Source organism: Meles meles, chromosome 8 (assembly GCF_922984935.1).
Source record: "Meles meles chromosome 8, mMelMel3.1 paternal haplotype, whole genome shotgun sequence".
Lineage (NCBI taxonomy): Eukaryota > Metazoa > Chordata > Mammalia > Carnivora > Mustelidae > Meles > Meles meles.
This window is the reverse complement of record NC_060073.1, coordinates 94023590-94049501: the sequence shown is the minus strand read 5'-3', so window position 1 is coordinate 94049501 and position 25912 is coordinate 94023590. Positions and strand designations below refer to the sequence as shown.

Below are 25912 nucleotides of genomic sequence, written 5' to 3'. Positions count from 1 at the left end.
GATGGGGCTGCTTCCCCAGGGGCTTGGTGGTCTGAGGCAGAGCACGTGGAACAGAAACTGCTGTGGGCTTAGGAGCCTCTTCTCCTACAACCAGGGGGAGACTCAGACCCTGCGAGTCCTGGGCTGTGTGTGAAAGCCCTGCGCAAGGCAGCAACACAGCCTTACCACTCTACAGACCCAAGAATGCAATGGTGACAAAGCCTCCCTCTCTATTTGCCCTGGACCACGAGTTGAAAATATCAGGACAAAGCAAAAGCCAACATACTCTTAAGAACTTTTCTGTTCTTGTCCTCTTCCTCTTCTCCTTCTTCTTTTATTTATTTATTTATTTATTTTTGGGGGGTTGGTTGGGGAGGCTTGGAAAAAATGAAGAGAGCTCCGGAGGAAAGCAAGAAGAGCTACATGTTTCGATGCTTGGAAGGAGGGACAGTCCTTATCATGAGGGCTCACTTGGTTAAAAACCTGAACCTAGTGAACATCATCAGAGCGGCAAGATGTGGGGCGTGGAGTTAGAGGGAAGCTGGTCCCATCACCCCTGGACTGTGTTCCTGGGAGGAGTGGTTTGCTACAGTGGGCTGGGGAACAACAATGTTGCATAGTTTTGTAAATTTACAAATCCCTCTGGCCAGCTACAGGGGAATAAAAGGGCAGAGAGCATACCTCAGGCAAAGATTCATTTTTCTTAAGGATGGAGGAAATGAACTCGGTTGCTATGTACCACGTCTGAAATCTTTCTGGCAGGTGTCGGGAGGAGCCAGACGAATGATCGGTGGAGTTACCTGTCGAGTCAGGCCCTTGGGGACTTTAGGGGATGCTGGTCCCAGTCTCCCTCAGGAACACTAGCTGGAAAATGCAAACTCGCAGCAGAGGAAACGTATTCTTCCCTTCTCTGGGCTAAAAGGGTGGTCGAGGCTGGCCGGGGGAAACATTGGTGTGGTCTCTCTCTGCAGATCTATTTTCTGAGTCCCTGCACCGCAGCTGTTGAATTTCCAGACACAAACAAGTATGCATTCTGTGAGCCTGGCCGAGCCCACACAACAAGGGAGAGCCAAGCTGGATTCCATTCTGCTTTGCACATCAGCAGCTCTGTCGCCAGCTGAACTCCAGGGCAAACGCTGTGGCTGCTAACGATGCAGCCGGGAGGGATGGCACTGCCGGACGGATATGGGCAGTGCGTGAGGGACGTGCAGGGACTCGGTTATTTTGGGGAGAATGAGAAATGGAAGGAGATGAGGAGTCGCAGAAATGTACATCAGTCTGGTTTTACTAGTCATCCTCAATGGGCCTGTGTGTGTGCTTGTTTACGTTTAGGTAAGCCTGGCCTCCCACTCATTAACGAGTCGGCAGGCAGGGAAAAAGCAGTCAGCTCCATGTTGAAGGCCACGGTGCAAAGCTGGGCACCACACAGCGGCGACCAGCAGCCACCAGCCGAGGGCACTGTAGGGGCTGAAATCCCCTTTGTTTTGTCTCGCGCCCTCAGGGCAAGTCCTCCCAGAGGGGCCCCCTGTCCTCATTCACCCCAGGGCTCTGTATAGCCTCCTTTCTGCCCAGGTCGCCAGTTATTTGAAGGGGTCTTGAGAGAAAGTGAAAGGGAAGGATGAAGGTGTCAAAGTCAATAAAAAAAAAGGGAAGATGCAAATGTATATATGTTCCTCCTTTTTCACTAGAATGTGAGTTTTTGATGTCGCCTGTTTCCATCTCACCCATTTGTGACCAACACTAACTCTCCCCTCTACTAGACCATATGGAAGACTGAGCCAGGAAGAGGGGAGGAGATACAGAGTGGAAGTTGGGATTTGGGGGGCTCTCAGGGAGGTCTCGGGGGCAGGTGGACAATGCAGTTCTGTGTAGAAAGGACAGATGGGGGGCACCTGGGTGTCTGAGTCCGTTAACCATCCGACGCTTGATCTTGGCTCAGGTCATGATCGTGAGATTGAGCTCCACATCGGATGCTGCACTGGGCGCGGGGTCTGCTTAAGATTCTCTCTCCCTCTCCCTCTGCTCCTTCCTCTGCCCCCTTCCCCTCCCCCTTCCCCTCTCACAAACGCACATGTGTGCATGCATTCTTTCTCAAAAAAGAAAGAAAGAAAGAAAGAAAGGGCTGAGTGGGGCCATTGCAAGTGTTGGGGTCAGAAGAGTTGCGAGGTGGGGATAAAATCTGATGTGGAGAGAAGGGGCTGAGGTTGTTGGGATGATGGTGCTTAGAAACAGTTCAGCATTCCTCAGGTCCTAGGAGAATCTGGTATCTCTGGCTGCTCGGTATATCAAAGGGAGGATGGGGCGTTCGCAGAGCGGATGGGATAGTCTTCCTCGAGAATAATGAGCCCAGAGGCATCTCACTGCCACTGCCACCTCCGAGTTGGACATTTCCCCTAGAGCAGTGGTTCTCAAACCAACAGGCTCCACATCACTATGGAACTTGCTAGAAATGCAGATTCTCAGGAACCCCCCCCCCCCCCCCAGCTCCCGACCCACTGACTCGGAAACTCAAATTTTTTTTTTTTTTGACTCGGAAATTCTTGGTGTAAGGCCCAGCAACCTGTATTTTAAGAATCCCTATCGATTCTAATGCCCACTGGAGTTGGGGAACCACTGGTGTAGATTATAATGAAGAGTTGCTGGAGGGAACCGGATTCAGCAGGAGGGAGGCCTGAGAGCCTGAGGCCAGGTGCCAGCTTCTCCGGGTGTGTTCAAGGTTAGCTGACCGAGTGTTAGCCCCCGTCCTTGGGCTCCGGGTCCTTGGCCCTTTCCAAGGAAACACTGAACCAGCTCAGACCACTGCCTTGGCACAAGATCACACTTTAGTTCAGAGACACATTTGCATAAATACTTGAAATGGATCCACGCCTGCAGGTGGAGGCCTGAGAACCCGCAGCTCGCCACAGTCCTGCAGCTCTGCAGCCCCTCTGGCCACGGAGCTAAATACCAAGGATAGTCACGGTCACTTCTGAAGACCGTTTGGGGGCGCAGCTAGGGCGCTTTGACATTCATCATTATCCTCCCCACTCTGCACCTCTCTTTTACTAAGGTTTTTCCCCTCTGAGGTAGATTATTTATCGGGGAAACCAAAACTAGCATTTGACTCTGCTAGTCCTTTGCAAACAGGCTGAGTCTCCTGTTTGGGTCAATAAGCACATTTTTTACCTTTTAACCTATACCCTCTACCCAAACCCACACTAGGTCCAACCCGCCAGATAGTAGACTTTAGGATCTGTTGTCCACATCTTTGTCTCCCCATTAGGAATTCATGCCACATTGGAGGGGCTGTGGCAATGATAGGCCTGGGTAGACCATGCCGCCTCTACAAGTAGGGTCACTGCAGCGCGTACCCTGGTCTATGCCCCAGCACCCCGAGTCCATGAGCACGAGACCATCCCCCACCCTGCCCAGCATCACAGCGGGCACGGCTGGCTTCCACAGGGCTTGGCATCCTCGGGTTTCAGAGCTTCACTGCAGGTGGTGGAGGCCTGGCCGCTGGGGTCCCGGCACTCCACGGTCCGCCGCTGCCAGCCGGCTCCACAACTGCTGGAGCACTCAGACCAGTCCCCCAGCACCCACTGCGCATTGAGCAGGGGCTGGATGACGTTGGTGGTCGCTCTCTCCTTGCTGTTCTGTGTGCTGAAGTTCACGTCATTAGGAACGAAGAAGGTATACTTGACTTTGGGGGGAAAGACCTCACCAGGGACAGTCAGGAGCTGCACGGTTAGAGGCTCGGGCAGGGGCCGGAAGCTCTGTAGCCGCTCCAGGGTGGCAATGGAACCGCTGTATTTAAGGATGGTCCCCTTCACCAAGATGTCCTGCTCTATGGCAGAGATGGCCAGGTTCCCGTTGAGCAGGTACTGCCCATCGGCCGTCTTCAGGGCCAGGTAGTTGCCATCGTTCTGGACCCCTGGGTGGCTCCGTTGTTTCACATCAATGTTAGTGGCACCAGCCGGGATGGTCACAATGTCATTGTAGCCATAACTATGATAGGAACAGAAAGACACCCTGAGGACCCCGCCTAGTGCCTCGCCTAGAGCCCGCCTAGCGCCTGGGGGGCAGTCCTAGAGCGCTAGCAAGGCATCAAGTAGTTGCCCCAAAGTCCCACATAACTACGGCGGAGACCGACAAGAATGTTTCGCACATTGGGATTTTCAAGGGTTTTTGCTTTGCTTGGTGGCTCTGCTTCGAAGTGCTTGGTGCACGTTGGATGTGTGGATCTGGGCATCAGCACAGAGGAAGACAACCCAGAAGAGCTCGCCAAGAAGCCTGGGTGCTACCGAAACTGGCAGCTCTTGGCTCAAGTGAGATCTCAATCATGCTTAGCTCCCCGCAGGGCCATAAACCTTCATTGGCCCCCTGCATACCCAGAGTTCAAACCCATGCGGAAAACTCTGCACCACACACCAGGCCCAGAATTCCACCAGAACGGACATCTCTCTCTCTACCTGTTAGAGCCAATCAGCCCCTAGTATTTGGTTCACAGGGCCCCAGGTCAGGAGCCAGAGTGAGAAAAGTTGCTTCTAGTTGCCTTCCTCTGTGTTTCAGCTCTACTGTAGCTCTAGGACTTTACATGGGGTGGAGAAACCTTAGTTTTTATTCTTCTCTTCTGGGGCGAAGTGTTTGGTTTACAAAAGCTGGGAGGAAAGCAAAGAAGATTGAGGACAGGCGGTTGGTTCTCTGCTAGTCTTGCCTTCTGCCCACTCCGGCTAGCTGCTGAATCTAGGGCAGCTTTGAAAGGATCCGCAGCCCCATATGTCTAACGCCTATGAGAAAGCCGGCCAACAGACCCAGGATCTGAATATCCCACACCACATGCTTCTTTTTTCTATATCCTTTGAGTTTAACTTTGAGGCCTGCCAAGTTGTCTGCTGTTCTGTTCTCCGAGCCGGACATGGTGAGAGATGGAGAGAGACCAAGGCGTGGCCACGTAACGTGGCCCTTCCTCTCTGGGAATCGTATGCCATGGCAGGAATTAAGACACCTGGGCTCTGCTCCTGGCTGTCATTAACTATCAGTGTGACCTCAGTCATGTAATCTTTTTGTGCCTTGGTTTCTTCATCTGTAAATTGGGTATAATAGTACTGGCCACCTGATACTTATTTTAGGAATCAAATGAGGCCATAGAAATGAAAGCACATAAGAAAAAAAGAAGTGAAAGCTCTTCGATATTAGGAATTTTATGAACATATGGCATTAATGTCCACAAAAGCGTCCAGAGTCTCAGATTCATGAAAGCAAGGCCACCAAGACCCCCTTCTTCGAACCCCCTTTTTGAAAGTTCCACCTGCAGAAAGGATGGAACTCACCGGTGTAGGGTGGGATGACCTTCCCAAAACAGGCCCAGAAGAGCCGTTTTCTGGCAAGGGCTCAGGTTACTCAGCAGAGCTCTATGGCCAGTTGACTCAGAGTTGACACACCCCTATCCTTAGGGCCTCTGGCTGCCCCGTACCCCATCTGCTCTATGGGTCAGACCTTGAGCCAAGCGTTCCGCCCATCTCATGACTTGTTATGGTGATTCTGAGATAGAGGGGACTCCCAATGCTTTACAGAGAAACTACAGCTCAGGCCCGCATGGGTAGTAAGTAGCTGCCACAATTCACATTAAGGCCAGTGTGATGCTGAGGCGTATTCCACTCTTGTAGAACCTACGCACAGAACTATGGGTAAGACTCACCTGGAGGGGTTGAGGGACCCAGACACCTTCCTGCATGAATTGCCTTTGCCCCCACACACCCCACATTTGTCCAGCTTTCTCGGCGAGTCCACCACGTGGTCACAGCCAGCCTTGACACACTGGCCACGGACGCAGATGGCCAGAGTCTCTGGTCCACACAGGGTGCCATCAATCACCTGCAGCAGGGAAGTGGAAGGTAACAGAGGGCGTGGTGTGCACAGAGGCAGCCCGTAGATGGGGTCGGAGCAGGGGGCCTTCCTCATCACCTGTGGTTCTGAGCTCCAGAAAGATTCTCACCTTGGCCTCGAACACTTTGAATTCACTCCGTCCCCGGGCTCGGCAGAACAACTTGCAGCGGTCCCGGGGGGACACCCCTGCATACTTGGGGACCCACTGTAGGAGGTTCCCATCCACGTCAGTGTAATTGTAGGCATTATACTTCTCACACTGCTGCTCCCTGAAGCTTTTCCCTACAAAGAGGAAGACACGGTGTGACATTGACATACCTTGCGGAAGCAGGGAAGACCCAGCAGCAGAAATGCCAGGATTCAGGGCCCCTTCCTTCCTCCTGGTTTTGATCCAATCCCAGGACATAGGTTCAGTGTCGTCTGGGCCCAGCGTTCCTAGACATGTCTGACCTAGGTCTGTGTGGCTTGGAAAGGAGCCTCCAGCCTCAAGCTGGGCTTTCTGTGATAAATATCCTTCCCATTCGGGGAAGATACCAATTCTGTCTTATAGATGAATACACTTAGGAACAGGGGACAATCAACAAGCTTGAACAATCTGTGGAGCATATTTTGGGGTCCCTGCTAATCGTGCTCTATTTTGACTTCCTTGGTGACTATGAACGTGTGGCCAGAGACTGTCCGATCGACATCTCTAGCTCTGACCTTGCCCCTATAGCTCACCTGCTGTAATTCCGGATGTCTCTGGGGGACCTCCATGGGTAGCGGTGCGATTACCTCCAGCTAAGAAAAAGCCCAACCCCATATGGTTCCTCCATGAACTGGTTTAGTTTTCGTTTGGAGATACTGCCACATTCTGGTGTGAGACGGGCATCTGGTATCCGCTTAACACTTGAGTATCTATATCGACTATTTCCAACCTGTCCTCAAGTCCTACACTCTATTCGTGACAATCTGTGATTTTAAGTGTCTCCTTCCCACTCTCACCATCTGAGTCCACCTTCCACAAGTCCAGACCTCTTGGTTTCATGTGAGATCTAGTACCCAGCCTCCTCTCCCATCCTACTTCATGCTGCTTCCAGAACAGTCTGTCAGAAGTAGGAAATGTTCCCCACACCCCCCAAATCCTGAAATTAAACCTGCTCTTACAACTGAGGTTCTCTATCCTAGCTGTATCTCTGCATGGCCTAAGGAGACTTTTCAAAACACAGATGGCCCTGCCTTCCTCCTGAGAGTCTGACTCAGTGCATCTGTGGGGTCTGGGCCTCTGTGTTTCAACAAGCTTCCCAGGTGACGTGACAGGACAGCTGGTTCGGAGAACCTCCGGAGACCATTTCAGCTTTCCCAGACCTTTGTTGTGCAGCCTTGAAATGTTAGTGGGCTGCTTGACTCCAGCTGAGTGAATGCTAGCCCCTCACAAACCTCCCCTCTCTGCGTGGGCATGTGTCCTCCCACACCCAATCACCATCTCCAGCCTCCAGGCCCTGCACAGCCTTAACTCCCTGTGAAGCTTCTGGCTAGCCCAGAAGATTTTCCTTGCTCTGAATTCTGCATAGGCGGGGGCCCAAGCCTCAGAGCTTTAGGCTTTAATTGCTTTGTAAAAGGCATATGGATCTCTAAGTAGCCTGCAAGTTCTTTGAGGAGAGTGAAGCATGCTTTGTGCATTTTTACAAAGTCATTTGCAACATCCATTATAGTTCGAGCCACACGAGAGGCACTAAAAACTACTTGTTGATGGAGAGGCTGATCCCGGGGTAACTGAAATCATAACGTCTACCTTGTGCCTTATCTTTATCCCTCCCCTTGGTCTCTCTCTCCCTCTCTCTCTTCACCGCATATGCCAGGCAAACTCTCATGATTCCAGGGCAAAGTTTCTAGAGCCGCATGCCACTGCGGATCCTTCCCGTCTTGCAAAACTGCAAAGCCTACAGATTTCCTCATTAGACACCAACCCAATGTCAGTGTGTCTTTGCACTTGGATGCATCTCTCTTAAAACTCTGCTTGTCTTTTGCCGTCTGCCAATATTTCCTGGAGCTGCACAAAGAGGAGTTGGATGGGATGGTGGGGAAAAACTGCTAATGATTCCCTCTCACCAGTTCTGCTGCTCCCCCTGCTGCCTCTGAGTTAATGTGTGTGCTCTCTCGTGGGTACTAGGGGGGTAGGAATGTATGCCAAGAGGAGGTAGAGGCAGTGCTGCTCCCTAGTAAGCTTCCATCAGGCAGTTGCCACGGCCTCAAGGGAAGATGGGCAACTCTTCTCAGCAGGAATGTGCATTAGAATCAGATTCAGAAACGCTCCCTCCACCCTGGGCTGAATGTTGGCTGGAAAGACAGTGGAGGTTTGGCTCTGACACTTGCTTTGGAAAACACTTCTATTCTGCACACAGACGAGGGTTCAGATGCCTCCAGAAGGATTATTATCTGAGATGTTAGCCTCTCTGCAGAGCTCCTCCCAACCCCCTGAATAAGTTTGGTTGGGAATGACATCCTTGATTTCCACATCTTGGAAGATCAGGGCAATCTCTTTCCTTGGCTTTGCTATACTCTCCCAGCACAATGAGAGTTGGGGCCATTAGGGTTTGTCCTAAAACTTGGTGCCTTGCAGGGTCTCTTCATGTCTGGCTCCCAGGAAAGCTCTACATCCCGGGAGACCCCCCCTACTTCCTGTCTGGGGATCTGCTACAGTGACAACAGTAGTGGCCGTCAGGTCTGATTACCGTCAGGGGGGCATTCCTCTGTGTGGCATGACTGATACTTGGCTCTCCGACCCAAGCAGTATCTTCCTCCGTTCTGAGGCTCAGGGTGCTTGCACTCACGGTGTGAAAACTGAACTCCTCCTCCACAGGTCCGGGAGCATTCTCCCCAGGGTCCCCATGGGGCCCAGCCTCCATCCACCACAGCCTGCAACACACAAGGCCACACTGAGTCGAGAGCAGAGGTGGGGAGGCCTCAGCTCTCAGTGTAACAAGGGGCCATGGCCCTGAACTCCTCATCTAGTTATGCTCATCCTGGTGGGTGTTGTTCGGTAAACTGCCTTAATCATTTTTTAGTGACTGTGTGGCTTACTTGGCGATTGGCCTCTTGAACACAGAGGATGTGCTGGACTTGTTCACTGCTGACTCCCCAGTGTCTAAAACAGTGCCTTGCCATTGGCGAGGTGCTTGGTATTAGTTGTCGAATGAAACATCATTTTATGGGAATAAAGTTGGGTCTAATGCAGCAGTTCTCCTTCAGGGCCATTTTTATCCTTTGGGGACATTTGGCAATGTTTGAAGACATTTTGGTTATCACAGTTGGGGAGGGCATATGTTGCTGGCCTTTAGCAGGTAGAGGTTGGGGTGCTGCTAATCATTCAGCAATGAACTGCCAACCATGAGCATCCAGTAATGCGCATCCAACAATGAACATCCAACAGGGAGCATCCAACAATGAACATCCACCAATGAGCATCCAACAATGAACATCCACCAATGAGCATCCAACAATGAACATCCACCAATGAGATTCCAACAATGAACATCCACCAATGAGATTCCAACAATAAATACCCAAGAATAAGCATCCAACAATGAATACCCAAGCACGAGCATCTGGCAATGCGCATCCAACAATGAATGTCTAACAATGTCTCCTACAACCAACACTTATGTGACCCCAAATGTCTCTAGTGCAGAAGTTGAGAAGTCCTTGTTTAAAGGAATAATTGCTGGGAGCTGTTGCGATTGGTCTACCAGCTACCAGTTCCAGTGCTAGGATAATGCCTGGGAAATAATCAGAGTTGTTTCCATCCTTACAATCAACATATGAGAACAAAGCTTTGCCCTTGATTGCTTCTGAGTTTTTGAAAGGGAAATGCTTGTAAAAAATGGCAAAGGTAATATCTGCTTATATAAAAAATGAAAAATACAGAAAAATATAAAAAACTTAAAAAAAAACCACTACCCCAGTAAAACCCCTGATGTGATTTTCATCAATAATCTCTCACACTTTTGCTCTGAATAATCATAAAGATGTGATGTTTTAATTGTACATAATTATGATTCTGTCACATGTATAGTGTTCTATGATTTGTCCTTTGCCCTTAAAAATAGATGATAAACATCATCCCATGATCATTCCATGTCTAACTCTCCCTGAATTGAGCTTGGCTCTGGTGCTGGGGAATGTTGGACAGACCTCCTTCCCTACTCTCAGTGATGTGTGAAGCACGTGCTTTGGGGAGGGAGGAGGTAGAAAGAGTCGGTACATAGAAGAGAAGCTCAGTGTCTGAATGGGGAGGATGAGAAGAGGCTGAGGATGGATCTGTGACCGCTGGCCTGGTCACAGCTTAGCCAGAGTGGGGCTTACCTGATCCAAGCCGGATCCTGAGCCTCAGTGAAAAGGACATGCCGCTGAGGACAGCGCTCTGGAGAGTGAGTGCTCAGGCCACCCTGGTGATTCAGGGCTGGGCCTGGACCAGGCTGTGAAACTCAGCGGATGCTGTCTCATAGGCAGGGCTCAGTGACTTGCAGTAAGAGAAATGTGATCGGCCTCACAGTTTGCAAGTATTAAGAGCAGGGCAAAGAAGCGAATCATTTAAAAAACTCACTGACGTTGCCTTGGTTTTTCTTGTAAGTTTACTCTGTCCTAGGCCAACTTGTCTCTGCCTGGTCAGAGACAGCTCTGATTCCCTCTCTCCTCGTGAGTACGGAAGGCCCGCAGTTGGTCTCATGCTCCTGACCTCTGAATACGAAAGCAGCTCTGACAAGGGTGGGCTAGGAATACTTTCCCCTCGGCTCTTGACTGAATGTTCCTCTTCTGCCATTGCTCTGTCTGTTTCTAATGGAATTCATAATGGGCTCCCTTTATTGAATGGCCACAATCTGGTCTTTGTGCCGGAAGGCTTCACGCCCATCGTCCACCCTCATAAACCTTCAAGAAAACTCCAAAACAGTTCCAAAGGGGGAGTTCCCAGAATGCCCTGAGCACGGCAGAACCATCCATGTGCCCCGAGGGCTCCTCTTGAGTTTGGCTAAATAAGCTTTGCTTTATTTGTTAAAAGAAGACTGATTTTACTCAGAAGTCATAGTTGCAGCCTGGTCCAAAGTCTCTTCAGTCATGGCTCTCCAGTGTGGTTTCCTCCTGGAAAATAGCCCTCCCTTCTCTTTCCTCCCACACCCCCCAATGGCCGTCCCTCACCTTGGGCCTGTCCACTTCCTCCTCAGGCAGACAGCTGCCATCCCAGCAGAGGTGCCCAGGCCCACAGGGCGTCCCGTCTGCCCATGGCAGACTGCCGTTCTTCGTTTGGCAAAGGGGCTCGGGGCCATCCACGTGGCACCAGAGCTGGGCGCAGACGTCCTGTGCTGAGGTGTTGGGGCAGTGGCGGAAACCCAGCCCAAAGATCTGCTTGCACTGCTGGTCCAGCTCATAGAGGGCCCTGCGGCCCGGCAGGTCTGTCGGGAGGGGCAGGGCCGAGGTGGGGGCATCCAGGAGACAGTCTCCTGAGAAATGGAGGCAAGCAGAGGAACAAGAATGACGAGCAGGGGTTTCCCCCTCTCAGCTCCCCCATGGCTTCCCACATTACACTTACATTCCTACTGATGGGGTATAAGGCCTAGCCATCATAGTTTCTTTGACCATAACCTAACAACTGTCAACACTCAATCATCTAGATGAGCTTATCCAATTTTTGACTATCAGTTAAGTACAATTTTATTAGGATTGAATTTTTTTGGTTACCCAGAACATCCTACATGCATGCAGTGTGCACCCGGGGATTGTAACTGTAATACTGGTCCACAGCACGTATAATTGGGGCACAGATGTGCTCTCAGAAACCACGGCATGCAAAATAAAGCCTAAGGACTGATGTTTGGATAATCTCTTAGTTTTGTATCTTAGGTGTCCCTGTCTCCTTCGATGAGAACAATCCAGGGTAAGTTGTGTTTCCACTGCTGTACTGAATAAGCCGAAAGGTTTTAACCCAGCATATCACCCACCTCTACTCCCTACCCTTGCTCTCCTACTGACCTGTTCCCTACCTCTTTGCCATTTCTGAGCTACTGCACAATCTAGCTCTCCAGCCCGGATGCTTTCTTTTCTCCTCTGTACTGCATCCTTCCATTCCTTCGAACCTCCAGACAAACCTTCTCAGACTAATTCCACTTGCTCTGGGATTAATCACCTAACTTAGCTCAGCATGCTGGCTGCTGGAAGACAAGGCAAGGAAGACTGTGCTTGGCGGGGATATTTAGCCTGCCAGTGGCACACGAGGCGGGGTGAGGAACACCTCTCTGATGTCTGTTCTACCCGAATCATCTCTGCTGCTCTGTGAAGGAGCTCAGCCAGAAAGTGCAGAGATGCCAATAGCACTCCAGCGATCACGGGGGCAGGCGGGGCAGACCCCAAACACCAGCAGCTGGCCAGAAAGAAGCAAGGAGAAGCTGAGAGACACCTACCGTGTCCCCCGTCCAGGAGCTCCGTGAGGTACATGGCGCTGCAGGGAGACCAGGGCAGCGTCTTATTCAGGTGGACGAAGAGGGGCGCCATCATGTGGTGCTTACCCATGGGCCCAAAGAGCCGTGCACAGGGTTTGGAGTCATCGTGCGGCATGCTGAGGACGTGCCCTGCAGGGGAGAGAGACCCAAAGCCCATCCTAGTCAGTGTCCACTGCCCTCCTGCTCGCCCTGTCCCGCCCCAAGGGCTCCCTACATGGCCCAGCGCCCCTCTCCCTCTCTCTGATCCCTCTCTCTCTGCTGACCAAAGAGGGCGTCTCAGGGTACAACCAGTCACCAAGTCCTCACAGGGGTGGCAATGTCCTTATTCCTTAAAGATTTTTGGTTTGGGCTTCACTCTGGGCTTTTCTCTTGCAGAAAACCTGGGAACCTTGATATCCCTTTGTTTTCTGCCTCAGCCTGTCCTCAATGATTCACTCCCTCACAGGGTGCTCTTTACAACCGATCTTCCCAGAATTCTCACTGTTACTGCTTCGCTTGGGCAAAGCGTCACAACTTTACCCGAACATTTGTTTCATTTTGGCATTTCCCTGGTGACCCCTGATGACGGTCCAAGACCTTATTTTAATATTATGGCCTCAGCTCATGGTGGAAATGGAGAAAGCACAGTACCTATTTGCATATAATCACTCTGTCAACACTCTGAGAGGAACCTGGTCAAGTGTGAGAGCTGTATCTTCCTTAGCCCCAGGGCTGGCCTGGATTTGAAAGAGGCTCTTCCCTCGGACAGAATACAGTCTAGTCAGCTTGGCAGCGCAAGTCTTACCGAGCTCGTGGGCCAGGGTGTAGGCTGCCTGGAGGCCCTCGTCCTCGATCACAGAGCAGCTCTTGTTGGGGTCGCAGATTGTGCCAATGTCCGCCACACCCAGGGTGTCACACATGCCCTCCTTTCCACAGAAGTTCTGCTTGGCGGAGAGAATGAGGGTGTGACAACAGACACACCGTAGGAAATCTTCCTATTTCTGCTCCTCCTGAGTTGAAGGAAATCTTTTTTTTTTTTTTTTTTTTTTAAAGAGAAGGGTAGAGAGAGGGAGGGGGAGGGACAGAAGGCAGGGGAGAGGGAGCATCTTAAGCAGACTCCATGCCCAGCACAGAGCCTGACACAGGTCTTGGTTTCACAACCCCATGACCATGACCCGAGCAGAAATCAAGAGTCAGAGGTTGAACCGACTGCACCACCCAGGTGTCCCTAAAGGAAAAATTTTAAGCCGAAGGCCCTATTTCTTCACAAAGGCCACTCATATGAGGAAGTCTATTTCTTTTTCTTCTTCTTCTTCTTTTTTTTTTTTGAAGATTTTATTTATTTCTTTGACAGAGAGAGATCACAAGTAGGCAGAGAGGCAGGCAGAGAGAGAGAGGGAAGCAGGCTCCCCGCTGAGCAGAGAGCCCGATGTGGGCCTCGATCCCAGGACCCTGAGATCATGACCTGAGCCGAAGGCAGAGGCTTAACCCACTGAGCCACCCAGGCACCCTCTATTTCTTTTTCTACCTTGGTGTGTCCTACACAGCTGGCTGGCTGCAACTTTGTGTCCTAGAGTTGGTGTGTCCTAGGGCTGGCTTGGTTTGGGAGTGAGGATAGCATAGTACTGAAGAGTACAGACCCTGCAGCAAGACTGCCTAGGCCCCCACCACTGTGGGGGTGGGGGCAATCTATGCCTCAGTTTCCTCCGCTGTAAAATGGGCCTGTGTGGGCTTGTTTTGAGGACTGAAGGTGTCAACAGGGCTTGGCACATGTTATTAGATTTTCCAGCCTTTGGGAAGCTATCTGTTTCAACTGAACAGCTAGGAGGACAAGCCTCCTTGTTTGGAGAAACCTCGAGGGTGACCCCCAGTTCCTTGCCTCTGTGTTTAACAATCGTTGTGGTGGACCTCCTCTCTTCATTCCAACTCCAGATTTTTGCCTGGGCAATTTGAGCCCATTTCCTCTTGTTATGACCTCAGCAGACAGCTGGTCACAAACTTTTGGAAAAGAGCCCTTACAAGATTCCTCTCCTTCCCTTGCAAATACCTCACACTTGTCCTCATGACCTCCCCCTCATCATTCCACACACGAGGCTCCTGGCGTCCAGCTGGGGCCAGCAGGGAGACATTTCCCATGTTTGGGCAGGCCCTGTGGTCCTCCCTTTGATCCGCCCATCCCGCCTCCCTTCCTGCCTGGGCTCTCTGGAGCCAGCCCACGGACCTGTCTGGTGAGCAGAATGGCCGTGTCGAAGTGTTCTGGGTGCCGGTCACTGGGCTGGTTGAAACGCCTCTGCCAGCTGCAGAAGTTGCGCAGGGTGAGCCCCCCATTGTCAGACACTTCCGGGCCCCACTTCTCATCCTCCACGATCAGCACTTTTACCACCATGAGGTTGATGGCGTTTTTAATGCTGGGGTGCTTGTAGATACGGGCCGCCACGGACATCAGCGTCAGGATGTGGTTCTGTCGGAGAAGAGGGAGCAGGGGGAGGGAAGGGTTCAATCTCCCAGCCCATGGCCTTCTGCCTGTTGCCACCGCCCCTCAGTGTGCCAGGCTCTGTGCTGGGCACTGCATATACGGCAACTTGCTGAAGACTCACAAAACCCCAGAGGTCCTGGCCTGATTTCCCTTCATTTTTACATATAAGAATTGGAGGCTCAGTAAGTGGCCCAAGATCACAGAGCTAATGAGTGCACAGCCAACCTCGGAACCCAGATGGCTGGGCTCCAAAGCCTGTGCCTTTAATGTCTCGACCAGCCACATGTGGCTGCGTAAAACGGAGTTAGTTAAAATTCAATAAAATTAAAATTACAGTGCCTCCACCACACTGGCCACGTTTCAAGTACATCAGTAGCCACCTATAGGTCAAGGCTTCTGTATTAAACTGAGCAGACAGGACATTTCTAGCATCACCAGAAGGTCCCATGGGACTGTACTCATTATTCTGCTTAACTCGGACACCCGGCGCCTCCCTGCCAAGCATCCCCATCCCCTCTCTGTTCTCAGCCCAGAAGCAATTACTGGAGTGTTCAGGGTTAGTAGAATGTGTCCCTTGGAAGCCAGTGGAGCCTCTTTCTGGTGCCTGCTGGGGAAACTTCCTCTCTTCAGGATGGGCCCTGTTAACCTGAAATCGTTCCAACAGGCACCACTCACGGCGAGCCTGCCCCCGTCACCAGACCCACACCTCATTAAATGGGCACGCTCCCTCTGTGAAGTAGGCATTGTCATCCCGGTTTTATAAATGAGGGAGTAGAGAGGTTCACACGAGTTAAATAAGCTGTCTAAGGTCACACAGCTCTGGAAGCCAGGACACCAGCCCAGGCACGTCTGTGTCTGAGGCCTACACTCTTCAAATGAAGTTTCCCAGTGCTTGACTGCTGGGTTTCTGGACAACCATGAAAGGTTTCTTCCTTTCTGCCAGGGGCTTGAGAGGAGGCAGTGGGCCTAATGAGAGCCAGGCACTGAGGATCACACCTGCTTCCAGTTTTGCCCAGGCCCAGCTGAAGGAGTTCACATCATTGCTTGGCCTCTGTCCTATCCTTGGCCTGCCAACTGCTCCCAAGGCTTTGGAGGCAGCCAGATGGAGCTCACTCTCCTGCCTCAGGGACCTCTAGAAGTGAGTCCTCTTGGACTGTTTTGCAGAAGAGAAAGGGGCAGAGGCACGCTGCCTTCGGCCGGGAGTGTGGCCAACTGAGCTGCCATTCATTTGCTGTGCTCGCCGTTCCCTAGGGCACCATCTCCCGTAAGCCTTTCTTTTTTCCCTCCTGTGGTCTGGAAGGTAGGAGTGGAAGGAGGGGCAAAGAGGGTGAAAGGCTAAAGAGGGACACTCCGTCGGTTGAGGCCACGTGTGGGAGTTCCAGACGAATCCTATTATTTGTGAATGGGATCTGTCTGTTCACCTCACGGGCAACAAGCCAGGTATTTTGTAAGCCCTACAAACAGGGGTTGGCAGGTTTCTTAGCGTGTCAAGCACTCTTGCTATGTTTAGGCTGATGTAAACATCTTATCAGCAAAGCTGAAACTTGGCGCTTGCTCCTGGAGCTGGATTCCTGAGGGAGAAAAGCAATCACATCATTATGCAACTGGGGGTGAGGGCTGAGGAGTGGGAGCTTGCTGAGGCTGCTTCCTGGCCAGGCCTTCACTGCTCCCAGGGGGCAGACAGAGTCTCCTGCTCTCTTGCCCCAGAAGAGGTCGAGTCTGATGGGCCAGGGACCAAGCCCTGGAATTTCTTCAGAGCTAACCTGCAACTCTCCGCACAAGATCTCTTCACTTTGAGCCTCAGTTTCACAATCTCAGAATTGGGGAGACGATGTTTTACCAAGAAGTTGTTAATACAAGAGATGCTGGGTGCTCAGCATCAGTGCTGGAAGGTTTGGGTTTAACAGGGCTCAGCGTTCTCAAGTGACCGGATCAGACTGAGGTTCTGGGGCAATGTGGCTGAGTGGGGACCATGCACCCCAGTGCCACAAAGGGTGTCAATTTCTGCTCAAAGGACGAGGCGAGGCATCAGGGGAGGCTTCCCGACACTCAGATTTTCAGAGTCTCCTCTGAAGGTCAGGGAGCTCAGAGCATCCTCTAAACACTAAGTAACCATCAGGCGAATGGGCTTCAGAGCCATTTCCCGTCAAGGCAATGGGTTAGAGTTTGGATATCCCCTGGTTGCTATTTCAGAAGATAATTTTCATTGCAGACAACTGCAAGGAATACGCAGTCCCAGTGTTGCTGTTAAAATCCGCAATCCTGGTTCTACTCACCTCCCCTCCGTCTTGCCTTGATGAGATTTTGGAGCTGGGAGATACTACCATCCCTACTGTTAGCTCCTCTAAGAAACCAGGGCAGGGTGTCTGATATTTGCAGAGCATCTTATAGTTCCCTAGGGAGAAGGGCACAGTGGGGGCAGTGGCTGAGGGTCTATGAGCCTCCGAGTCTTGGCCAGTACCCTGGGCCAAAAGGCCAAGCCTGACTTAGAGATCCACGGAGAGAGGGCTCAGGAGCCAGTCAAGGAGAAGGTCAGATGGCCCACTCCACACCTGGCGTCTATTTGTACTTCTTTGTGCACCACCCAGGTGTGGGCTGCTTTGCTGAAGAATGTGAACGAGATGGCACCCCTAGTGGACGGGGGGAACAAGATGGCACCCATCATGGCAGACAGCCTCCAAGAACCATGTCAGGTGGGTGGGAGCCCATGACCAGCCTGGCCAGGGGTGATCAAACAACCCTGCAATGACGTGGGGACCTCATGCTCCTGATTCTCATTAGGAAAAGACATGGTATTATTTTGGGGAGTCTCCTTCTTCATTGGTGCCCCTACAACCTGAAGAAAAGAAAGAAATGGCCTAGGCAGCTGGGCTGGGTCTCAGCCTCTTTGATTCTTTGTGATACAATTCAGGACATTCCTCCCCCAGAGCTCCCATGGCAGCCAAAGCCAACGGCTGTGGGAGTCTAGAAGTCTGGGTCTGGGCCAAATGCATTTCCAGCAGCTCCTCTACTCAGAGTGTCATCCCTAAGCTTTGCTCATTTGCTCTTCATACCGTGGTTCCGTCACTGCTTCTTGCAGCACTCCTGGGAGAGGCAAGGAGAGGAAGAGCAGCATCATGGAAACCCTCGGACCTCAGCCACTGGTGCCCTACTTTCCTACTGGGGGTCTCTCTGGGTCCTCTCTGCTGAGGAGGTGGTGGAGAAGCAAAGAAGAGTAAAGAGGCAGTTGGAGAAAAGAGAGGGTCCTGCACTGATGTCCTTCATCTCTCCTCAGTCTCAAAACAGCGGGGGGCAATGTCACCTCTCCAAAACTACACACACTTAGCACAAGGAGTCAAGCTTAAACACTCTGAGCAGAGCAAGCGGAAGAGGAAGGTCTCCCTGCCGCGAGGGACAGCAGAGTTGACGTGGCGGTGCATTGACAGCAAAGGCACATCCTACTCTGACAAACACCATCACCAAAGGCAACTTCAGTATTAGCTATGCTTTGTTGAGCAGCTACTATGTGCCAGGCACTGGGTCAGGAGCTTTCCATATTTTATTGTATCCTCAAGGCAATGCTGGGACATTCGTATAACTGTTCCTATTTTGCTAAGGAGGAAATCAAGGTCCAGAGAAATTGGTAACTTGTTCAAGGACACTCAACTTATTTCGATGATCCTTCAAAGTATATGCTCTTCATCACCCCACCGACTGCCACCTCTCCTCGCTGCTACCAGGACAGTCACGGCATAGCCAAAACAAACCCAAAGCACGCCAGCAAGCAAGCCTACCCCTGGCATTGTCTATACCTGCGGAGGCAGAAGTGGTCAGTCAAAGACCTTTGAATATGAAGGCACTTTCTTTGGGAAAGACTTCCCTTTGTTACTCATTCTGACTGGAGCAGACAAAAGAGACGCAAAAGACTCATTCACTTGCCAGGAGGGGAACACAGTTCACACGTGGACACAGTACATCTCTCTCCCCCTTGAAGACGTAGGTAGCTACAGAGCAAATGGGGCACATGTCTGCTTCGGTTATTTTCCAAACCAGGATGCTTTTGAGAGTGAAGACGATGCTATTAATAATCATACCAGAAGAGGCCTAAATGCGGACTGTGCTGGGATCTGGGATCACTTTAGTACTGGGGCTTGTGGAAGACATTTTCCCAGAGGTTATGGGTGAGGGGGAGAAGGAATGGCTGGGATTTAACCCTCTCCTGGAATCACTTGCGGGTAGCCTGACATCTTGGGAATCCTATGGTTTCCTCTGGGGATGAGGAGTGCCCCTCCTCGGACCCTCTCTGCTCAGCAGAGAATGTAGAGCTCGGCTGGCAGGTGATACGCTGGCCGGTCAGAGCTCCAGTCCGAGCGAGCGTGGGGCGCGGCTCTGCCCACCACACACTGCTTTCCCCGGGGCACGTTTGTCCAGGCAACAATCAGTGGCAGCCGGATGCAGACAGAGTTAATGGCCTCTTCTGAGGTGGTCCCTCCTTTCAGAAAGCCCCCTTTGTCTGAGCTCATTAACTCTGAAACCAGATAAGAAGGTGGGAAGCAGGGGCCCCTTCTGTCAAGGGATTAAGTGAACTCAAGTGTACAGAGTTCTGGAAAACTTCATTGTCGCTTCACAGTGTGACCAGCCCGGAGCATGGCTAATTCTTTCTCTTGGCCTTGAAGGTGGTTTCTTCCCAGGATAGGGCCTCCCACTTTGGCTGGGCGTCTTTGGACTGCTGGATTCCGTGACCCATTCCCACAATATAGACAAGTGTAGGGGGTAAGCTGAGCTACACTCACAGGCCCTCCTTCGGCTAAAGAAACCTCACGGTACAATAAGAAAGAGCACTGCCCCCAGATTCAGGAGACTTGGGTCATGACCCAGCCCTGCCGCTTACCAGCTGTGTGACTTTGAGAAAGTCACAGATTCCCTGTGAGCTCTACCTTCCTCCTCTGCCTCTCTCAGAGGTATTTCTGCTGAGGTGATGCACGCAAACCATTGTACAAACTGAATGCTCTCAGAGAATGGCTTCCCCACCGAGTGCTAAACTTTCTAGAAGACTCAGCATGAAGTAGCCTCACTGATGCTTGCATTAGTCCTGATGACCTGGGTCTGGCTTTACAGATGAGGAAATGCACCCTCAAGGGGGTAAAGTCTCTTCGTCCTTACCATACACCTCAAGTTGCTAAGACATCCCCGAATTGCCTTCTATCCGTGTCAATGAAGTCTCCAGGAGACTCCCTGAAGAATAAAGAACTGGATTCTATTTCAGGGAGACGGGTCTGGGCAGGGAAGGTCTTGGGGAACTAGAACTTGACATTCATTCTTGTCTTGACTGAGGTCATGGACCTGTTTAGGAAGCTCAAGGGACTGAGCTGAGAAGTTCAAGTCTATTCTGTGGCATCTCCACAACGGGTGAGCAGTCAAAGCAAAGGGGTCAGTGGGAGGTCATAGGACCAGCAGTCCCTCAGCCCCTGCCCCATCCCAGCATGGAGACAGCAAGGGTGTAAATGGGTTGTGACATAATGAGACCAAGGCCGGGGTGATGGAGCAGGTCCAGCCAAGAGCACTTTTCCTTTGGGTGTAAGACCCGGAAGCTGGTACCCTATGGAAAGGACCTCAGCCTACACAGAGGCCTGCTGTGCTTTTCTGACCTATGTAGGCTGGCTGGGTGCGGAGGTGTGTGTCTGTGAATGGCCCAGAAATGGTGTGTGTGGAGGGGGAGGGGATGGGATAAGCATGCCCCGGGTCACCCAGCCAGAAATCTGGGAGCGCTCCTGGGTGTCTCTGTGAAGAGAACCTGGGGCAGACCCAGCCCAGCCAAATATATCCTAGAGGCAAATACTCAGTATCTTAAGTTACCGGGTGATGGTGGGCTGAGAGAGCTAGATGGTAGGAAAGCACTAGAGAAAACATTTTGGCTCTGAACTCTGAAAAATCATTACATTTTCTGGTGCTTCTTTGTATTCTTGTCGTCTTTCCTATCTCCTGGTTCTTAGGCCGAAGTCTAACCTGGTTCCTGCACAGGGACAGGCTCAAGCATCTCAGTTCTGGGTTTGCAATGATTGTACTCTCAGCCTCTCTCTGGTAGAGCTGCCTAGTAGCCAGGTGTGGTTGTCCTAACCTGTGATGGGAGAAGCCCCGCTAGCCACCCTCTTGAGGACTTGCTTGGGGAAAAGGAGTCAGAGGAGTCAGCTGGTGCCTCCTCCATTCCCCCCCACCCACCCGCCCCGCTCTCAGGGTAGTCAGGGAAGCAGATATTCAATCCTCATAGTCCCAAAGCCCATTGGGAAGACCGCACTGATGGCTCAAAGCTGCCTTAACGGTGCTCTGGGAGAAGTTACTCCTACAACAGTGTGCAAAGGGGCCGGCTCCTGCAGGAGCCAGGGAAGCAGCCCATGGACCTCTCACCCTTAGCTCTTTCCAGCCTTCCATCCAGAAGCATTTCCCAGGGGTTGCAGACTGATAAAGATGGCACGCATCATCTAGATTGTTCTGTACTGCTGATGCAGAAGCACTCAGTACCCCCAACAGTCAGGCATAGGCTGAACCTAGAAGAGGGCTACTGGCCAAAATTGCCATTATTGAAAAGGCATTAACTGAGCTGCAGCAATGGCCAGGATCCCTGTGGCAAGCATCTCCGACCTCTGGGCAGATCAGGTGTTCTCTACCTAGCACACCTCTGGTTTTGTGCTCCCCAGGGGAAGAGAAAACACGCTCTCTCCTGGAACTCTTGTACTTCACAGGGTTCTTGGGGAAGGTGTTAGGACATGGGGTGACATAGACTCCTCCTGCCAAGGCTGCACCACCTCTGAGTCTAGTTAGACATGGTTTGGCTACAGGAGTTGTCCCCTGAATTCAATTTTCCTGCCCAAGCTCAGTAGAGAGCTGTGTCTGGGCTGAGAGCCGCTGGGGTGGACCAAGGAACATTAACTGAAAGAGCTCAAATCCCCACTCCCTTCTCCCCTCCCTTTTCCACTGAAGCTTCAGTTTCCCAGGCTGAGCCCCCAGGCAGAAATTCTGTTCCCCTCCCTTTTTTGTGCTGATGCGGGCACTGCCAAGTTCAGGCCAGGGCCGAGTGCCAGGTTGGCAAGGTAGTCCATGTCCCTTGATCAGAACCAGCTGGGCACACAGAAGTTGGGCAGCCCCTTTCCAGGTTCAACTCCCTCCAAACAATATCTTTTACTTATGGCAACCTCAGTTCTGTCTGCAAAGGGAATGAAATAGACCCATCTTTCTGTCCCAGCTGACTATCCTTGGGAACCTCTCAGGTCTGGAGACAGTGGAGGGCTGAGAAATGGAGGGTGGGGTGGATGCTCTTCCAAAATGTTCAATTTTCATCTCTGTTGGGAGAGGCAGGTGCCTGGGGAAGGGGGTGCTCTTTAAAACCCACTTTAGTCCAGTTTGCAAGTGCTGAAGGAGATTCAGAATGCCACGGGTGAAAGCGGGTGGCAAAGGAGGAAGCACCAGGACCTCCACTCTAAACTGCAAGGGGCACGAGGCGGGAATGGGGGTGGGGAGCTGTAGGTGGCCCAAGTGTCAGAGGTTAAGAAAAGAGTTTTTACACTTTCTCAGCAAAGAACCTTGTTGGGGTCGGTCTTGGGAGGATGAGGAACTGGAAAGAGACGATTTGGGAGGTTCTAGGAGGTGGCTGGGAGCCTCCAGGCGAAGTGAGTCCTACCTGTAGGTCGGCTCCATAGAAGGCAGCCATGGACGCATCGGCCACCAGCAGCGTTTCCACGAAGCGAGCCTCAGACACAAACCGCTTGGTCCTACTCGTGGCCCCCAGGGGTGGTGGCAGCTCGCTGGCGCCTTCTGCCTCCTCTTCTTTGCCCCCTTCCTCCTCCTCCTCCATTTCCTCCTCCTCCTCCTCCACCTCTTCACTCTCCCGCTCCTTGTCTCCTCTCTCCTGCCTCTGATCCTCTCCCTTCACCTCCCACTCAGGTCCTCCGGGGAGGGGGTGGGCTTCAGAGGCGACTAGCCCGGGGGTCTCACGGCGCGCCCCATGCCCCCAGCGCTGCAGGCGGTGCGGCTGGCTCAGGGAGCCCCCTGCGCCCTGCGGCTGGATGGTGAACTCTTCGCCGTCCAGCAGGAAGGAGCCGCTCAGCCCGCGGCACAGGCTGACCGCCGCCAGCGACTCGGGCTCCCCATTCACGGTGCCAGAGAAGAAGCAGTCGCGCAGCTCCCGCTCGCCCCCGGCCGCTGGGCCGGAGCCCCCGAGGCGCTCGATCTTGAACTCGGGCGCCAGGAAGCTGGCGTCGGGCTCCAGGCGCAGCACGAAGCCCTTGCCGAAGGCGGACAGGTGGAACGCGAGTTCGCCTGCGCTGCCCGGCAACCGCGTGGGCTCCACCAGCTCCGAGGCCTGCCCCCGGGCGCCTGACCCGGCCGGGGCGCCGCGGGCGAGCGGCGGCGGCGGCAGCAGCAAGAGCAGCAGCAGCGGCAGGAGCGGCGGCCACTGGGGGGCGGCGCGGGGCATGGGGGCTCCGGCTGCGGCGCGGGAGAGGGAAGAAGGCGGCCCGGCGCGGGCAGGTGTTGGCTGCGCGAGCGCGGCCCGGCCGCTCTCTCCAGGAAAAATCAAATCAATCAGCTCGCTGGCCGACTCGGCCCTTGGAGGCCTGGCGACGGCGGCGACGGCGACAGCGGCGGTCCCCGAGCGGCCCCTCTGGCTGGCGCAGGCCGCTCCTCCCGCGCCCGCCCGCCGAGCCGAGCGCGAGCAACTGGCGCCCCGGTCCGCGTGCGCCGGTCCTCCGCCCCTGCCCCGCGCGCGGTCCCCGCGCAGCCGCCTCCTGCCTCCTCCCCACCCCGGGAAGCACCGAGTGGGCTGCCGAGCCCTTCGTATTTATACTTCCTTCCCGGCTTTGACATAAGAGGTTTATTTTTGATCTCTCACTATTCCCGTTTCCCCTCCCCTGGGATCAGAGAGAGAAACTGAAAAGAGGGAGCGAGAGAGTAGAGAAAAAAATTTTTGGATGAAATGTAAAACCAATCAGGAGTCAGCAAGACTCACTCCCGCCACCCCCCTCCGCAAGTGTCAACTCCAACTTTTCCCCCTTCCCTTTACGCGCGGTCCCACATTAACTCCTCCAATGCCGGACTGGCTCTTCAGGCAGAGTCCTTCGGGAGGCCCCAGTCGCTATCTCCTTTAAGGCCAAGTGCCCAGAAAACAGCCTCCAAGAGGCTTCTGCACCGCCCCCAGAGACAGTGTTCCATCCCTGCAGTCACTCTGGGGATCTGACTGTCGTAGATCTGGTGTTGGGGATCCGATATGTAGAAGAGGGGTCTCCGGAGAGGTTCCAGAGCTTTTTGTTGTAAAGCAAAGGATGGAGGTAGGAAATGTCATACTAAAATCCTGCTCCCCACGAAAACCCACATTTTCACCACCAGCTGCTGTTGAGAAAAAATACCACCAGGTTAACACAACCAAGGACTCTGTTACTTGCTTTATCCAGCGGCTGCAGGGCAGAGCCCAGCACAGTGGTTAATGACCAGAGGTGTGGCTGGCAGCAAAGCAGAATCCGGAGGAATTCCCAGAGGGAAGGTGAGCGATTCCCTAGGAGGGCAGCAGATCTTCAGCAACTGCCCATTGGGCCCGGAACACTTGATCTGAGTGCTGCTCAGTTCCCTGGGGGGCTTCCTGAAAGGTGGCAAGCTCCCTCTCCTGGCACTGCCCACAGCTGTGGGTGCAGATGTGTGAGAATTGATTCTTTCTGTCCCACCCTGTCTTCTCCTATTAGGACCATAGGGGACTGCATCCTAGAGAGAGAGCGCAGTGGCATGATCTACAGTCTCCACGAAGGACCACAAAGCCCAGCGGTTCGTGGCACCCCCGTCTTAATGGCACAGCTCTGAATCTGATTCAGTGTCCTATTGTCTCTAGGTGTAGGCTTTAGAGTCGCCCCTCTCTGCCCTTGTTCTGAGTTGTCAGTGCGGGAGATTCACAGGGACTGGGACCTTTAAGTCCTTAGCCAGCTCCCCTATACCCAGCTACCCAGTTCTCTGCCTGTGTTGGGAGCACTGAGGGTTGAGATCCTTCTTGCTTTTTAGCCCATGAACTGATGGCTATTCAATATGCATGTGAGACCCTCAGCGCTTTGTCACCTCCAAAGAGGAGGCTCTCATGAATGCAAAAATACTTCTATGACTACAGAACCGGGAGGAAACCCTGCCAAATTCCCTCCAAGGGTCCCCTCTATCTACCTTCTGGTACAGACAGAAAGACGGCTTTCAGTTAGATGCAAGGAGGAACTAGCAGCTGTAGGATTGTTTTCCCCGGACAATTTACAAGACAAGAATAACTTGAGTCTCGGATGTTTCGGGGAAACACTTCTGGAGAGAGGGCTATGGAAAGAATTGCACCTACCATCCTTTTCCAAAAATGAGCAAAACACTGCATCCCAGCACAACGGCATGATAGTCCTGGGAGAGTCTGACCTGGACAGGCAATGAACAATCCTATTTACTTCAAGCCTGTTGTAACTTTTCCGTCATTGGCCTTTGCTTCTTAAAGCCCCTTATCACCATCTCCCAGAAGAAAACTCCTGATTTTCAGTAGCAGTTATGTCCTACACATTTCCCTTCTTTTTCCTTTGTAAGCGTCTGAAAGGAGAGGGATGGGGCCGTAGTGTTCCATAACCCATTCTCTCCTACATAACGTATTAATAACTGCAGGCAGGGACTTATCCAGACCAGGGAAAGTCTTGCATGTCCTTGGAGCCCTCTGATCTCAGTTGGGAAGGCCCTGGAAGTTACTTATTTTTTCAATAGTATGAAATGCCCCTAAAGACAGCCCTTTGGAGAGAGAAGTCAGACAGTGATCTGTGGACTTTATCCTGCCCCATTTCAACAATAACAACAGCTGCTGGCTGGCTCACTGCTGCCTGGAGTCTGCAAGGCTGCCCCCTCCTGGATTCATACTTCCCAGGAGATGGGCCTTGCTAGTCAATTTCGGGGCGGGGGAGCACCTGCCACTTGAAGAGCGACCTCAAGGTGTCAGGCTTGCCTTACTTATGCTTAAACCCAGTGCGTGCCCTGGCCCTAGGACTGAGAGGTCCCTGGTTTGTGGTGAAAACCCTTAGGAAAATAGTAGGTGAAAACAGTAGAACAGAACAAACACCGATCAACCAACCAGTGAAAATCCTAAAGGGTATTCTGCTAATTCTGGCTTTCC

General features: G+C 52.5%; 1 protein-coding gene across 1 annotated transcript; it reads right to left on the bottom strand.

Moving 5' to 3' along the window:
* Window positions 1-2779: 2779 nt before the first annotated feature.
* Window positions 2780-23612, bottom strand: ADAMTS8 (ADAM metallopeptidase with thrombospondin type 1 motif 8). Its single transcript, XM_046014200.1, is given in 10 exon segments — window positions 2780-3963; window positions 5657-5832; window positions 5954-6126; window positions 8559-8742; window positions 11020-11321; window positions 12279-12446; window positions 13102-13237; window positions 14518-14757; window positions 22427-23439; window positions 23442-23612. Coding segments are annotated over 10 exon segments (3132 nt in total). The 5' UTR covers window positions 23611-23612; the 3' UTR covers window positions 2780-3392.
* Window positions 23613-25912: the final 2300 nt, after the last annotated feature.